The sequence below is a fragment of the Acinonyx jubatus genome, chromosome B2 (assembly GCF_027475565.1).
Source record: "Acinonyx jubatus isolate Ajub_Pintada_27869175 chromosome B2, VMU_Ajub_asm_v1.0, whole genome shotgun sequence".
NCBI classification, from domain to species: domain Eukaryota; kingdom Metazoa; phylum Chordata; class Mammalia; order Carnivora; family Felidae; genus Acinonyx; species Acinonyx jubatus.
The window spans coordinates 105278300-105294509 of record NC_069385.1 but is presented as its reverse complement, the minus strand read 5'-3'; the positions used below and the strand labels follow the sequence as shown (position 1 = coordinate 105294509).

The 16210-nt window shown below is 44.8% G+C and overlaps 1 protein-coding gene across 1 annotated transcript in view; it reads right to left on the bottom strand.

Annotated features, from left to right (window-relative positions):
- TNFRSF21 (TNF receptor superfamily member 21) overlaps positions 1 to 16210 on the bottom strand; it is a 71942-nt gene that overhangs the window by 39249 nt on the left and 16483 nt on the right. The window contains exons 2-3 of the mRNA XM_027057605.2: positions 12873 to 13521; positions 10676 to 11170 (exon numbers count right to left, since the gene is read on the bottom strand). Of these exons, the coding sequence (XP_026913406.1) occupies positions 10676 to 11170; positions 12873 to 13521 (1144 nt within the window). The remainder of the gene's footprint in view (positions 1 to 10675; positions 11171 to 12872; positions 13522 to 16210) is intronic.

The following is a 16210-nucleotide window of genomic DNA, read 5'->3' as shown; positions in this document are numbered from 1 at the left end:
CTGCAGCCCCCCGCAAATGAATGACCACCTAGGGACCATCACCATCCCCATGAAGGCGATCCAGGGAGACGTCCCCTCCTGAAACATGCCTTCGTCTCTCCCCCACCCCCCCCCCCGCCCCCCGTCCACTTCTGAGTCCCTGTGGCCAAAGGGCTAAGTTCTTCTGCTCCCCCAGTCTCAGCCTTCGGTATCCTCACAGGCAAACAGCCTCTCCATGCTGTCATTTAAGAAACAGGAGTAATTGCTTTCACACCCCGATAGCCTCTGAACTGAGCAGGCCCTGAACTGAGCCTCAGACCCTGCAGTCCTTTGACCAGAGAAGCAACACGTGAAATATAAAGAGCACTGTCCCAGGAGCCAAGAGACTCAGCCTTAGTTTCTTCTCTAAGCCTACTGGCCACATGACGTTGGGCAAGTCACTGTTCTCGTCTGGCACTCAGTTTCAGCTCCTGTAAAATGGTAGATTAGACAAACACACACACACACACACTTCTCCACGATCTCCAACTTGAAGCTCTCCCCAAATAAAACTAAACCGAATACCTTCTACGTTACTAAAGCCTAATCCTTAGACTGTACCTTAACCTTGGTGTTCACACACACATAATTAGATGAAAATAACAGAAGTCAAGCAGTTTAATAACGAGTCACGTTTGAAATTTCCTCTTTTTTTTTTGCCTTGGGATTCCTTAAAGGTGACCCTGGTTACAAACAGGAAGAGTTTACTTCAGACACTATAGTCCCCTACTTCAGCCAAAGTACAGCTAATTCAGAATCAGGCAGATTGACCACTGAGTTCCTTTTCAGGAAAACAAGTCAACATCTGGATGACAACTCTGAAATGGGAGATAATGCGGCAAAAGACTCAACAAAGAGGGAGAAATATGTAACTAAGATGGAGACTAGCTCCTCTCCAATCTAATGTCTCTCATAGCACTTTCCCCTGAAGAAATAAGAAATTCCTGGCTGTCGAGGCGAAAGGCAAAACCTGTGGACAAGAGCTCTGCCTGGGCCTCTGAAGTACCCGGCAGGGCGCCTCGCCTATTCCCTGCAGGTGAAACCAGACTTGGACATTGCCTTTCTGGAAGCGAGATAAATTCTTTCTATAACCCCAGCCTTCCACTGATCTATGAGTGACATTTTTTCCCTCATCCTCAAGGATTATTTTTGGATTATCCTGGAACATTTTAAGCATAGTCCCAACAAATTACAAAGCTGCACGGATCTGTGCTAAATGTGTAATTTAAGAACCCCTTGACAGGGAGAGTAATCCTCCCTGAGAACTAATAAGAACTCGTAAAAATATATATGAAAGTTAAAGAGAGTTTCAGCAGAAGTCTGAACTTATTCATTGATCCTCAGCTAGACTGCCAGGGGGTACTGCCCCAACATGTGTATCCTGGAAGCTCCTTGACAGGTGGATATGACAGGTGGATATGAGCTGCTGGCCACCCTCCAGCCAGGACAAGAGTCAACTAACTTTTCCAAGGCAGGAAAGCACTTACCAGGTATGCTCTCTGTGTCACCAGGGTAAAGCTGTTCTCAGGAGTTCTGTTGGGAATGGAGTCCCTCGCCCACATGAGGAGACCAAGGCCTTCCTCAGCATAATAATTCAGAAATGGATGAGAGCCTTGGACACAGCTTCACCTTAGGCAATCAAGGTGACACATCTGAAGGGACTGAAAGACTCAAAAGTAGCTCCCCCCCGCCAGTCCCAACCACGCTACAAAAATGTCTCACATTCTCGCCAACAAAAGCATGCACAGTTATCGCACGTTCCCCTGGTCCTCCCCAGCCACGTGTCCTGACTTAGGTGGAAATTTCCGCTGCCCTGACCTTACTCTAGGGTAAGCGCAAGGGAAAGCTTTACTGCGTGGCAGTGAGCACGCGGTCCTTCTTTCGCATCAGTTTGGGGTTAAGCCTGGCCTCTTATCTCGGCCCGGAAGCCCCTGTACTCCACTCTACAGCCCGCTGCAGGATCCATGAGGGCAGATCACACTGGAACAGACAACAGTGTGACGGCGGTGTCCTCGGTTACAGTAAAATGATCATGCAGACCAAAATCTGATGACCCTGCTGTGTTGGGTTCAAGTTTCCTCATTCTTCAAAGTTGAGATTCAAAGAGAGCAAGTCTTCCTCCCAGGATCAAGCAGCCTTTTAGTAGAAGACCCAGATCTGGACCTCAGGTGTCACAGTCCAGTGTCATTTCTGCTGCTGTGGCGCCTTCTGGGCACCGCGATCCAGCCTCTGAAGAACAAGCCCGTGGCTCCACTCAACCAGCTCATGCTTGTTGAAGGGACTGCATTTCAGATATTCTTAGTCTGTGCAGCAATCCGGCATGCCTCCCTTCCAACTCTCCTCAACACCACTATTCGGACACTGAACGAAGAAAATATTCAATGCAGCCGTGCACGCTCTCAGCTTCTGAGGAAAGGAGGGGCGCGCTGCAGCGTATAGTTGGTTGTGCATGTCCACTGCCTCGCTCGGTCCCTCTCTCCACGCAAAGCACATCGGTCCCCTGAGCAAACGACGAAAGGTAGGCGACCAGACTGCACCCCAAACCACTGCCTCCTCCCTCTATGGCTCTGGTTTGCCTAAGAGGCAAGATATAGCAGGTGCATGGCAGGTACCCCCCCATGAGGTGGACCCACGAGGTGAGACTAAGGTCTCTTGGCAAAAACTGGTATCTATCAGGAGGAGGTGGAGAAACCCTGGAGTAATTTTTCAGCAAAATACAGGGTAACTGCCACCTTTTCCTTCCCCCCCCCCCCATATCCGATGGTCCTGTTTTATAACTCAGCCCTTCAGCATTCAGACTGGGAAATAGTTGCTGCTAAATATAAGGTAGAACACGGAGGCTAGAATTCAAGCAGCTGTCCAAGAAGAACCAGACTGCTTCTCCAAGCCGTACAAGGCACCGGGAGGCAAGATACAAAAAGAAGTGCTAAGAGGGGTGCCTGGGTGGCTCAGTCGGTTGAGCATCCGACTTTGGCTAAGGTCATGATCTCCCGGTCTGTGAGTTTGAGTCCCGCGTGGGGCTCTGTGCTGACAGCTCAGAGCCTGGAGCCTGCTTCAGATTCTGTGTCTCCCTCTCTCTCTGCTCCTCCCCTTCTCACACTGTCTCTCAAAAATAAATGAACATTTGGGACTCCTGAGTGGCTCAGGGGTTAAGCGTCTGACTTCGGCTCAGGTCATGATCTCATGGTTTGTGAGTTCGAGCCCCGCGTCGGGCTCTGTGCTGTCAGCTCAGAGCCCGGAGCCTGCTTCGGATTCAGTGTCTCCTTCTCTCTCTGCCCCTCCCCCACTTGTGCTCTGTCTCTCTCTGTCTCTCAAAAATAAATAATAAATAAAAGTAAATAAATAAACATTAAAAAAAATTCATTTTAAAAAAGCTGCTAAGAGACAACGCTATGGTATACATCAGGGGCTGGCCAACTAGAACGTGCAGGACAAGCCCCCTGTTTCTACAAATAAGGTTTTCCTGGAACACAGCCACGTCCATCATTTACATGTTGCCTATAAGGCTGTTTTCATCCCATAAAAGCAGAGCCGAGTATAGCAACATAGACCGTATAACCTTCGAATGCTGAAATACGTCCTAGCTTGCCGACCCCGGTAGAGCGTAGAGAAAATATTACCATGGAAAGGATAAATCCATATCTAAATATAAAGCCAATAAGGAGTCTTGTTTGACTGTCTGTGAGGCTTTCTGCCATTTCAGAGAGCACTGCCTCCAGCAGCAGATTAAGTAAACCAAGAAGGAACCATACCCTGCATGGAGGGAAAACCACGTTTCCACTAAGCTCTTTTAAGGTAGCAGTTTTGACACTATGTAAGCACAGCTGCACGCACTATAAAGGAGACTCGTGGTCATCATTTCTGTGACTGAATCAGGAAACAAACCAAGAGACTACCAGAGAGGACAGAAGTGACGATGACGAGTCACTTCTCTACCATCTCTACTTGCGAACCACGGACCACATGGCCAGCCACGTACTGAGCGCTGGGCACACACTCCATTCACTCCCACAACAAACGATCTGTTAGTATGATTCCGATTCTATACACATGGAAAACGAGGCACCGAGGGGCTAAATAACTGGACCTTGATCTTGATCACATAGCCACTAAGTGGAACCAGACTCCAGAGACTTTGCTCTGAAGTGCATATGAGAACAACTTCTTTCTAACCTTCTAAACAGAGGCCCAGAGAAGTGAAAGGTCTTCACTGAAATGGACAGGGAATGGCAATTCTAGAATTTTAGAACCCAGCTTTATTGCTGTCATTTCCAGGGTGTAGTGTAGTGTTGCTCTCCTCCCCAAACCCCTGGCCTCCACTGCCTCTGGTGCTCTCACCTCCGACCCAACCAAGGGCCGCCTCCCACTGGCTTCCTTGCTTGAGGGCACCCACAAGACTAAGCCATTTGCATTCTGCTTAAACGCAAGCACCAAAGCATTCATGAATTAATTCCCTCTCTTCACCTCACCCAGCTCTCCAGTGTCCAAGAGCCCAAGTGTTCCACATTGAAGAAGCATATCAGATGGAGGAATATCAGCAAATTTTGTAGCTGGTTTTTGCATATTTTAAAGCACTACTGTCACGAAAGCTTCCTTTAGCTCCGAATAATAACCCTTGGTATCTACGGCAATTTCGTGTAAAGAACCCACCTTAAGATCTTTATGTGAAATCCCTCACACCAAATATGATTATAAGCCAATGGAAAAAAATCCAATATTTGAATGGAAAACAATGCAACCTGGAAAAGGATTAGGTAGATTAATTAGTTCATGGTTGCTCTAGACCAGTGTTATCCAATAGAACTTTCTATGATGGAAATGTTTCAGAGCTGTCCTGTCCAATCTGGCAATTACTAGATACATGTGGCTATTGAGCCCCTGAACGGTGGCTGGCATAACTGAGGTACTGATTTTTTTTTATTTTAGTTACTTTTACCTTTACGTGCAATAGCTCGGGTGGCTACCACACGGGCCAGCTGGACTCCGGACCACCCCTCTGAGGGCCCTGTGCTATTGCCCAGGCCTGGGGACAACAATAAAACCCAGTGTCTGCTCTCTAAGAACTTAGAAACAATGTGGGGAGACAAACCACATAGACACAAACAGTTAAACAGTGCCAGACAATAAGAGCAAAAGGAGTTAAGAAATAGCATCTTAGAATCTAGTTCTACAGAATGAGTCCTTTCCCCTTTTGCTGCAAAAGAGTTGCTTGAGAAAGAGTGCACCAGCTGTGTGTACTATTGTTTTTGCAGTCAATTTCTAGGAGATGCCGCTGTCCTCATATGTCATGTGCTTGAAGTAGCCACACCAGAAGGGCTCACTGTCCCTGGCCAGTGCTTACTGTCTCCCCGAGACACAGAACTCAGAAGGTGCTAGTCAGGAGCCAAGTTCAGTTTAAACGAGATAAATCCACTTCCTTGGTCTCTCACTCTTTTATTCCTCATTTTTCTCCATATCCTGAAGTCTGAGAGAGAAAGGAAATACGATCGAGGAGAAATACTGTCCGTTTTTTGTTCCCTTTATCACCTTGCAGAGCCTCCTGTCTGTATTCTCCTCTCTTATCCATAGAAGCATTTTTCGGGGTGACTTCCACTCCTCGCCCTGCCTTTCAAACTTCCCCTTCCAAATCCCTCGGACAATAGGTTGCCTGGGATCGCAACTTCACACTTTTTGCAAATAGCTAAAGAGAAGGGGGAATAAAGGAAGGAAGAAGAGAGAGAAGTGGGAATGGAGAGAGAAGGGGAAGAAAGGAAGGAAAGGTAACTAGAAATGGCCCACGAAGGAACAGCCATGAGAGAGCGGCGACAGATTCCCGTCGTCAGCCATCCCCTCAGCTACCGTTCTCTCTCTTCCATGGTTACCAGGAAGGGAATAGAGAGACTATTTTGAGACCATTTGAGCCTCTCACGTTGCAATGTATGGCCAGTTGTGCACAGGCTAAATTTCACTATCTTTGCTTTCGTGCTTTTTGTGACAAGGCAGATCAAACAAAAACTACTGTTTCCCATGTGACCTCCCAATGAATGTGAACCCACACCTCTCTTCATTTTAAATTAAATGGAACATTTTGGTCCCACCATTGACCCATTATGTTGGGGTTATACTACAGAAAGAAGGAACGTTGTTAAAAGTGACAAAACGATGACAAATGGACCATTAACAACAGACATACATCTTGAGGACACTCATGACGCAGTAATAAAGAGTGACATAGATTTTTATGTATAAAACTTCTGGGGCGTCTGGGTGGTTGAGTCCGTTAAGCAGCCTACTCTTGATTTCAACTTGGGTCATGATCTCATGGCTCGTGAGACTGTGCCCCACATCAGGCTCTGCACTGATGGTGAACTGCTTTTTGGGATTCTCTCTCTCTCCCTCTCTCTCTGCCTCTCTCCCCCTCCCGCTCCCACGTGCGTGTTCTCTCTCTCTCTCTCAAAATAAATAAATAAACTTTTTTAAAATTCTGAAGGGACTTCTACTTCTGTTGCTGCAATAGATGCATTACAGGAAACCACAGTCCAGACCCAATCAACCAGACATAAAATTGCTATGACTTCAAAAAGGAAGTATACAAGTACCACAGCACCTTCGGTCTTCGATCCTCTTGGCCATATAACGTCTCATCTGGTGTTTCCAACACTAGGATCCCATGAACGCAGGATTGCAGTTTGCAGGAATTCAACTTTAAAACCCCTAACCTAAGTCCATAGTAGGTAAAGAGGGGTGAGTGGGGCCAAATAAAGGAGAGACTCCTGTTGGGAAAATGGATGGGAACCAATGGCCCCGCGTCAGAGTGCTGAAGGTCTATGAGGCACTCAGGATCACAGCCAGGGTTGCTAAGGTAGGGAGAGATAAGTGACGTCCTACATGTACATGATCTCTTATAGAGCATGCCCCAGGGCTAGGTGATTTTATCCCCTCTCATCCTCATGAACAACTCAGTGTGAAATGGGTGAGGATCACAAAAAGATCTTATTATACAGGATTATCTGCTGCCCAGAACTCACTGCAATCAGATCAACAAGGTATTGTTTCTAGAGGCCTCTCTGAGCCCCTGAGACGGTTATTAAACAGAACCTCGCTTTGTAATGGGATTTTACCTGGTTGCACCTTTGAGAATAGCAATTTGGAAAGAAGAGACCTTCCTTAGGTCTTCACACTTTTTGCAATATAAACATTGCAATGCAAAAACCTGGGGGAAAAGTTTAAATACGGGAAGAGATCATTGTACCCGAATAAGACTACTGTGATTTAGCTGGAAAAGCATAATCCCGAGGTACTGATTTGAACGCAGGAGTTATGGTTTTATTTGACTTGGCACTTCCATTCTTTTTTACGAGACAGGAGATTGTTTCAAGGACACAGGCATGGGACACAAGGGCACGGGACACAAGGTGGTCCTAAGAATGCCTAAAGGTCACTGAATTAAGCTGCTTTCTACCGCCGAACCAGTTTTACTTCTTCAACTCGCAGTGTTCTCAAGAATTCTGACAGCTATGACCGAGATCTAATCTGTAAGTGCGACTACTACAGGAATGGAGTCACTTTTTTAATAAAGTAGGAGGAGGGTTCCGGACACTTACGGAATCCAGCAAGATGTTCTTTGCTCGTGTTCTCCTAATTAGATATATCAGAACAAGTGTCCTGACTGGCCATTTAAAGGGCAATTCAATGAAATAGCTGATCCTAGACCGATCCTGGACCAGAGGAAAAAGGTACGCTATCCATCGAGGGCTTTACTGGGTCAACTGACAACACTGGAATATGGGCAGTGAATTAAAATACTGTAGCCAAAAAAATAAATAAACCCAGGAGCTCTTGATAACGTTAAAAAAATAAATAAATAAAATAAAATAAAAAAAAATACTGTATCCATGTTAAATTTATTAAGTTTGAAAATGACTACGTTTTTTAAAGAGAGTATCCTTGGGGCGTCTGGGTGGCTCAGTCAGTTAAGCGTCCAACTTCAGCTCAGGTCACGATCTCACCCTTTGTGGGTTCGAGCCCCACGGCGGGCTCTGTGCTGACAGCTCAGAGCCTGGAGACCGCTTCCGATTCTGTGTCTCCCTCTCTCTGCCCCTCCCCTGCTCGCACTCTGTCTCTCTCTCTCTCTCAAAAATAAACATTTAAAAACTTAATTTAAAAAATTTAAAAAAATATAGAGACTATCCTTACTGTTAAGAAATGTATACTAACGTACCTAGGCTTAAAGGGCCATGAAATGACTCAGAAAAATTATTGTATGCATGTACGTATGTATATAGGTCTTCCTTAACTTGTGATGGGGTAACATCCTGATAAACCCATCGCAGGTTGAAAGTATCATTTAATACACTAAGTTGAAAATGCATGTAATACACCTAACTCATCATTCTCAATTAAGAGAAAAATACACCTCACCTATCAAACATCACGGCTAAGCTTAGCCTACCTTAGACATACTTGGAACACTTACATTAGCATACAGTTGGGCAAAATCATCTCACACAAAGCCTAGTTTATAATAAAGTGTTGAGTACCTCGTGTAATTTACTGCATACTGTACTGAAAGTGAAAACCAGAATGGTTATTTGGGTACATCAGGGTTATAAGTGTATTGGTTGGGCACCCCCGTGACCGCGTGGCTGAGAGATGCCTGTCACCCAGCATCATGACAGAGTATCATTCTGCACATCACTGGCCCAGAAAGACCAGAATTCACAATCTGAAGTACAATTTGGAGCGAATGTATATATATATCACTTTGGCAACGTCGTAATGTCAAAACACCTGAAGTTGAACCATCATTAAGTCAGGGACAGTCTGCATATATACACTACGTATTATGTAACACTATTTTATATACATTATATAACATTATGCTATATGTAACAAACTCATCTGTGTCATTACGCATGTCACAACACAAAGTCTGTATGTAATTTTATATAAAAAGAGCAAATAATAGAGCAAAAGGACAAAAGTTAACCACCAGTCGATCTGGGCACAGGTATATCGGTATTCTTTGTACTATGGCCAATATTTCCATAAGTCTGAAATTATGTCCAAATAAAACTACGTTTTATGAAGAAGGAGGGGAGAATTAATTGAAGCCTTCCTTCCCCAGCTGGGTTGCCTGCAAAGAGACATCTTATTCAAATCTATGCAGGCTCTATCCCAAACAGGATGTTCCCCCCAGTCTGATTTTCACTCAGACTAGCAAAAGGAAGCAAAATGAGTTTTGGGTTTTTTTTTTTTAACTTTCCCTAAATTTCTGATTATAAAAATTGCACGAGCTTATTATAGAAAATTTGGGGAAAAGAACAGACAACTAATAAAGAAGGGGAAAACAGCACTCAAAAATTCCACTATACCCCACCAAACTGGAAGAAACATTATTTTTATTCTGGCGTATTTCTTTTCAGTCTTTTCCCAACATTTTAAGAGAACCAGGATTATATTGTGTAAAGTGTGTAGCCTGGGTTGGCTTTGTTGTTTTTCTTTTAAGCTAGTATAAACATTTCCCTATGGCGCGGGTAAAAAGAACAACACCTCATTAAATCGTCAATGTCAACACTGTATTCCACTACATGGATATGCCATAATTTACTTATTCATTTCCCTAAAACTAGGCCTTCGATTATTTTTAGTTTTTATTTATTACACAACATGCTGAGTTAAAAGTTTAAGGTCTTGGGGCTCAAATCTTTTTTTTACTATTTCCAATTTATGCCCTTATGAGAGATTCACAAAAACTGAATTACTGGGGCAAAGGGCATAAACATTTTTAAGACTCAACACAGTGGTGCCCGGGTGGCTCAGTCAGTTGAGCGTCTGACTCTTGATTTCGGCTCAGGTTGTGATCCCACTGGATTGAGCCCCCGAGGATTCAAAGAAAGGGAAGTTACTACCACAAGTTAAAAACTGCACTCGTCACATCAAACTTAGCTGCTGGGACACGTCCTGTTAGCTGTTTTTAGCTTTCGAAAAAAGGAAAAACTGAAATATTCTAGCCTGTATCAGCACACACTGACCACTCGGTAGAAGACACAGGGTCCAGCTTCGGATGATAACCAGTAGAGTAAGCTTTGGGTGTCTATAATCTAAAAGACTTTCCTAGCCTCCTGATAGAAATGGGATCCTCAAAACACAAGGAGGGGGAAAAGCACTTGTGAGAAAGTGACAGGAATCTAAAAACAAGGTTCAGATTCAAAAAGGCAAACTTAATGAAGACAAGATGGGTTTTTCGCCCTCTATTTTTCCAGCAGCCTCGTATTGTAGAAGCAAGGGACCTAACAGTCAGGAGATACGGAGTCAGTCCCATCTGGGCTGAACAAACAACCAGCCTGGGTCAAGGACACAGCCAAACTTCCCTGAACTCTATCTCCCCGCTTGTTAAATGACACGGTTGAACAAAGTCCCTAAGGGTCATTCTCAGGTCTCTGATTTGTCAACATTCTCCTTTAAATGTGCCGGGGAGAAAAAGGGCAGAGTGGTTATTGTCTGTGAATGTATTACGTCAAATGCGGACCACCTCATTTTTCATAGCACAGCTAGATCCAACAGCACATGGTATACAGCAGCTTCCAGAAACTTTGCATTTCCCACTCCTTCAGGCAGCAAGGACTAAGAAAGGACAGGCATGGGGATCTGTGAGCAAGGAGAAAAGAAGGCTCACCATGGCCATTGCAGTAGTAGATCCACTTCTCCCGGTTCTGGGTTGGGGTCATGGATTTCTTCAGCCCTGCCTTTTCCACAATGGCGCTCGGATCCTGCCGGGGCCCCTTTTTCAGAGTCCTTGAGCTTTTCCGGATACTGCATACCACTATCACCACAAGCACCAGCAGCAGGAAAAGCACAATCATCCAGGGCAAATGTTCATTGATGTCAAAATGCTTGTGTAAATTCTGTCTGGGGTGACCCCTCTTGAGGCCTTTGATGGGCGTGCTGGACTTCTCCCCCCCAGTGGCCTCCATGGATGGCAGCAGCTTCAGGATGTGTCTGTGGTGGGGGCCTTGCTGGTGGTTGACTACCTGGAGGTTTGGGAAGGTCTGGTTCACGCCTTCCTCACCCCTCGCTGAGCTTGTGTTGTTGGGGACTGTCCCTTCCTGGATGCCACTCGGTACCTTTGGTCTAACAGAGGCAGAAGAGCTGGATTCTGTTGAGTTCATGCCTAGAAAAAAGGAGGGGGGGAGAGCTTTTCTATATTTGGGGATCTGTATATTCCTCCTCTTCCTGTTCATCTTCAAACCAGGCCAGATAACGCAAGATGTGAACTGTTGGAGCTTAAGAGTAATTTATACTGCACGTTTTCGTAAGGACTCTAACGGCACTTTTACGTGGAAGGTAAAAACTAAACCTAACAGCTAAACTCACTTCCTCATGGCAAAACCAACAGCATCCTCAGGGACCCAACATCTGAGCTTCAGGGCAGCTTCTCCTACACTTCACGTTCAGAGCAGACCCATGAATGTTCAGGGTTCTAGTCAACTCTTAATTGAGCTGATTATTCACAAAACTAATCTAATTCCTTTACTCCTCCTCCTCTTGACCATTTCAGGATCCAATGGTAAAATTGAGACTATAACTAAGGTAGGGAAAAAGAGCTCAAACTCAGTTCCAAATCCAACCAGGGAAAGCTTTGGTGAGAAATGTCAGTGAATAAAACAAAGCAGGACTTAGCATCGGCTATTAATAGATTAGTAAATTTTGGGCAGCTTAGTGGACTTCTTTCAGAGAAGCTTGCACATACTCCTGGTGTGAGAGCCAGGGATTTCGAGTCCCAAGAGACAGGACCTAGACTGCCTTCACTGAGAAAACCTGGACAGTTCATTTGAGCTCTTTGAGCCCATTTCTTCATTTCAAAATGGCGGTTGTGAGAAGGCCCTCCTTACAGAGTTATCATGAAGGTCCAGTGTAATCACACACAAAGAGTATGCTAGAAAGCACAACTCAAGTTGGCTATCATCTCATGAAAATTAATCAAAAAGGACTTGGAAATAAATAATAAATTTTATATTCTGCCTGACGTCCAAATCCTAACAACTAAGATACTTGATGAAGGGCATAAAGTTAAAATAATTGGAAAAATTAAACTTATAGGCGCACCTGGGTGGCTCAGTCGGTTGAGCGTCTGACTTTGGCTCAGGTCATGACCTCACAGTTTGTGGGTTCAAGCCCCATGTCAGGCTTTGTGCTGACGGTGTGGAACCTGCTTCAAATTCTCTGTCTCCCTCTCTCTCTGCCCCTCCCCCAGTGGCTCTCTCTCAAAAATAAACATTAAAAAACTTTTTTTAAAGAAAAAAAATTAAACTTACTATTTTCCAAATGTGAATGCCAGTTATGTTCAACATGCTACAAATGTGCTTGTTTCCTGAAACTTCTTTCTTTCTCCTTTTATGCCCCAACTTGTTTCTAATATTCATCCTTCCCTTCCAGGCATCATGGTATTTTCTCCCCTTATCCCTCCTTCTTTCCTTCTGGCTGTGTCTATCCAGGATTGATTCCATGTTGGAAAACTGAGTCTGGATGGAACCTTGAACATCATGTATTTAACAAGTTTGAAACCAAGGCCTGAAGAAGTGACTTACATAAGGCCACACACTATCTTTATTTCTCTCGTTCTTATTTTTAAACTCGATGTGACCTAGTTTTTAGATATTTGATCCCCCCCCCCAACAGAAAACCTGAGTCTAAATGTTTCCAATACATGCAAAGAAGCCAGATTAAATTAGCCACGAAATGGAGGCCCCTTCCTCAAAGGGTGACTTTGGAATATACAAAATGGAGAAAACATCCTCCGTACAAGCCCATTTTCGGTAGTTCCACCGGCCTCGAAGCCTTTTTCAAATAAGTAACTCATGAGGTTAAGTTACCTTTGGGAATATAGGTGGAGGAAGGGACTTCATGGGATTCCATGTGCTCCGGGTATGAAAAGATGGCTGTGCCAGGGGAAGGTGAGGTCGTGCTGGAGGACGAAAGTGTGCCACAGACGTTGTCTGCTTCCTTGGTCCCCGGCTTGATCACCACCAGGTTCTGACTCAGACAGTCTGTGTATGCTTTGCATTTCATCACACTAGAAGGCACATCAGAGAAGGTACCCCGAGCACACTGCTTACACCGCACGTCCTCGGTCTCTGTCCCTTTCTTCCGCACGCCCCAACCCACAGGACACACCGTATGGGGGGTGCAGGTACCATTAAACTGGAACATGCCAGGTGGGCAAGTGCATTCTCGGTCAGTCAAGGCAGCACAGGGTAATTTCTCAACCATCGGCCATGGGCATGGCTGACTACAGTCATGGCATTTCTCTATGCCATTCTCATGCCTGGTAAAGGTCCCCACAGGGCAGCTACTACAGACACGCAGGCTTGTGTTGGTACAGTGCTCGGACACATACGTTCCTGCCGGACATTTGTCACAGGTTAGCACCTGGCCAGTGGCACGGTCCACATGGTGGTATTTGCCAATGAGATTTGGGGCCTTCTGTTCTGGCTGAGCTGTGGTGGTGCTAAGGAATCCAAGCTGAAAGAAATAAAAGGGGAGGGAGAAGGGATAAAAACCAAGAAGGTGTTAGATGGGAACAGAGGAGAAGAAAGAAAAGAACACCACAACCACCATCGCTCCCATTAGAGATCCAACCGGTCCCATAGCCTCTTAACACAGTAGGAAGAGACCAAGACTCTGATTCCATCCTGAGGCCTGATTTGGTTTTGTTGCGTGACCTGTGCCTCAACTGCCTTCTTTTTCTGTCTGTAGTGACATGAAGTTGATGATACCGCTCAAATCGATTACAAAAAATCAACTGAGAATATGAACATGAAAACACTCTGTAGTTCATATTCAAAATGCTATACAGGGGCGCTGGGCTGGCTCAGTTGGTGGAGCTTGCAACCCTTCACCTCAAGGTCGTGAGTTCAACCCCCACGGTGGGCATAGAGCTTACTTAATTTTTTTTTTTCAAATTAAAAAAAAATTGTTTTTAAATGCTGTGTAGAAGTGAAAAGTCCTAATGCAAGAAGAAACTAACTTCCTGAATAGTTGTCTTCCTTCTCGTGGCCCAAATGTTCAGTTGCCATTGCTTGGTACCAGGACAAAGCAACTGAGAAGTATGACGACGTCTATTTAAGCTACTTCTTATCAGGGGTTAACTGATAATGCATGATTTTTTCAAAGCTTTTCTCTATGCAACGCCAAACATTTTTTGGTTTTGTTTTATTTGCGAAACAGAGGCAGGCCCTTGGCATTCTTAATTTGCTTTCAACAATAGAGTCGATGCTTTTCGATGTACATCCTGTTCTGCTCAGCCTCTGAAGACCATAGTTGCAGGAGCATGGACCTACAGACACCTAGGGGGTCCAAACACAAAGCTGGGTCCAGCAGGGACTCAACAGATGTAAATTTAATTCACAGGATGGAAACTTCACCCAGCTAGATTTTACATTAGCTTCCAAACTGAAAACTTCAGAGAAAGTAAATTATATTTGTGGCACTAAATCTTGAGGTCCTTCCGAGAGGGGAGAAAAATATTTAAGAATGAATATTAAGAGAGAGCTTTTCTGCATGAATGAAGGTTGAGAGGGTCCAACAAGAAAGTTCCCACTGCCCTCCTCAAAATGGAGAAAGGTCAAGCGTCAAGAAAATAATGGCTGCCTCAAACTACCAGATACCCATCAGGGCAATTTCCTTCTAAATTAGAACCAATAACTAGGAGAATAAAAGCAGAATTTTTTTCAAAAATTGATCAGAGTTCCTGTCTCCTTAGCACCCTGAAACTTAAACCAAGATTCAGTTCCCCTCCACTGCAAAATTTAACTAATTGAATCAAAAGTATCATCCTTTACTCTCTCCCAGGGCCGCCTCCAGTTAAACAACAATACTGAAAACAAATTTTTAGCTTGTGAGAATCTAGTCATCGTTTCTTTAATCTGAGACACACACAAAAAAGCTAGTGGTTGATTTTTCTTGGTAAGAAACTTAACTGCAGGTTGGACTGTGAAGAAAAAGAATCTCATGCTTAATAATGATAAATTCTCTACTATCATCCCCTTTTTGCTTCTGGCTTTCTTTCCTTTTCTTGGTCTTTCTGTTTGCAAAATCAGCCCAGCCACACTCTTCTGAGCATTGCAGATGTATTAGATTGAGGGAAGAAAGCCCATCACAATCGTGTGGAGCCCAAGTTCCATTTGTCAAGCACATGAGGACAAATCTTGTCCCCATCTCCTTGACACTAAGGACCGACACAAGAGGTCGCAAAAGTGGCCCTGCTCTGTGTTGCTCCAAGTTCCTTTATATGTAGCTTCTAAGTGCAAAAGCGCTTCTAGATGGACACAATGTTCTGGAAGTTTGAAAGATGTATAAACAACCCAAATGGCAGGTTATTACACTTTTGTAAAGGAGATAAATCAGAGAACATACAGGAGATCTGGCCAGAGAGTGGTGGTCAGGACAACCACCACCTTGCTGTGCAACGTATGGGCTCTGAGTCTGGCCCCTACCTGTGCAAGGCTAGACAGTCAGCCAGGCATCTACTCCAGAGTGGCTCTGCAGAACAAGCATAGTGGTGAATAGCAGTGTGTGTGTGTGTGTGTGTGTGTGTGTGTGTGTGTGTCCAGGCATGGGGTTGGAGCTTGTCTTCTATAGCTTCACTTCACTCCCCAGGGTGCACACTTCTCAGGGATGCATCAGCCCCTGACTACCGAATTACCAGAGGTCCCCCCTCACCGCCCCGCGGCAGCACACAAAACCCACTTCCAGATCCCACTGCACCCCTGCTCTTCGCCACTCATTAAGTAGATGTTTCAGTTCTCTGTTTCTTTAGAATTTGTCAGATTTCTAACTGAAGCAAAGCTCGGGGCTCTTTAACTGCATCATACTAAGTAACCCACTTTATAGACAATGGGGCTCTAAAAATGGACCTTTCAATTACCTCATGTTACAGGAGGCAATTCTGGCTCCTACACACGGAGTTAACAATGATGCCTCAGCATCTCACCCGGACTGAACGCTAGAAATGAGATTTGTGCAGAACTAGGCATCTTGAACGCACTGGACAAACGTGTAGTGAAGACCTACTATGTGTATACGAGGCACCATGCCACCGGCTGACAATGGAGCCCTGTGAACTCCATTCCAGCCCCATGCAGTGCACCTTCTAAAGCAAGGTGGACAGAAACAACGAATTACATCAGGTATTACTTAATTCCAATTGCGA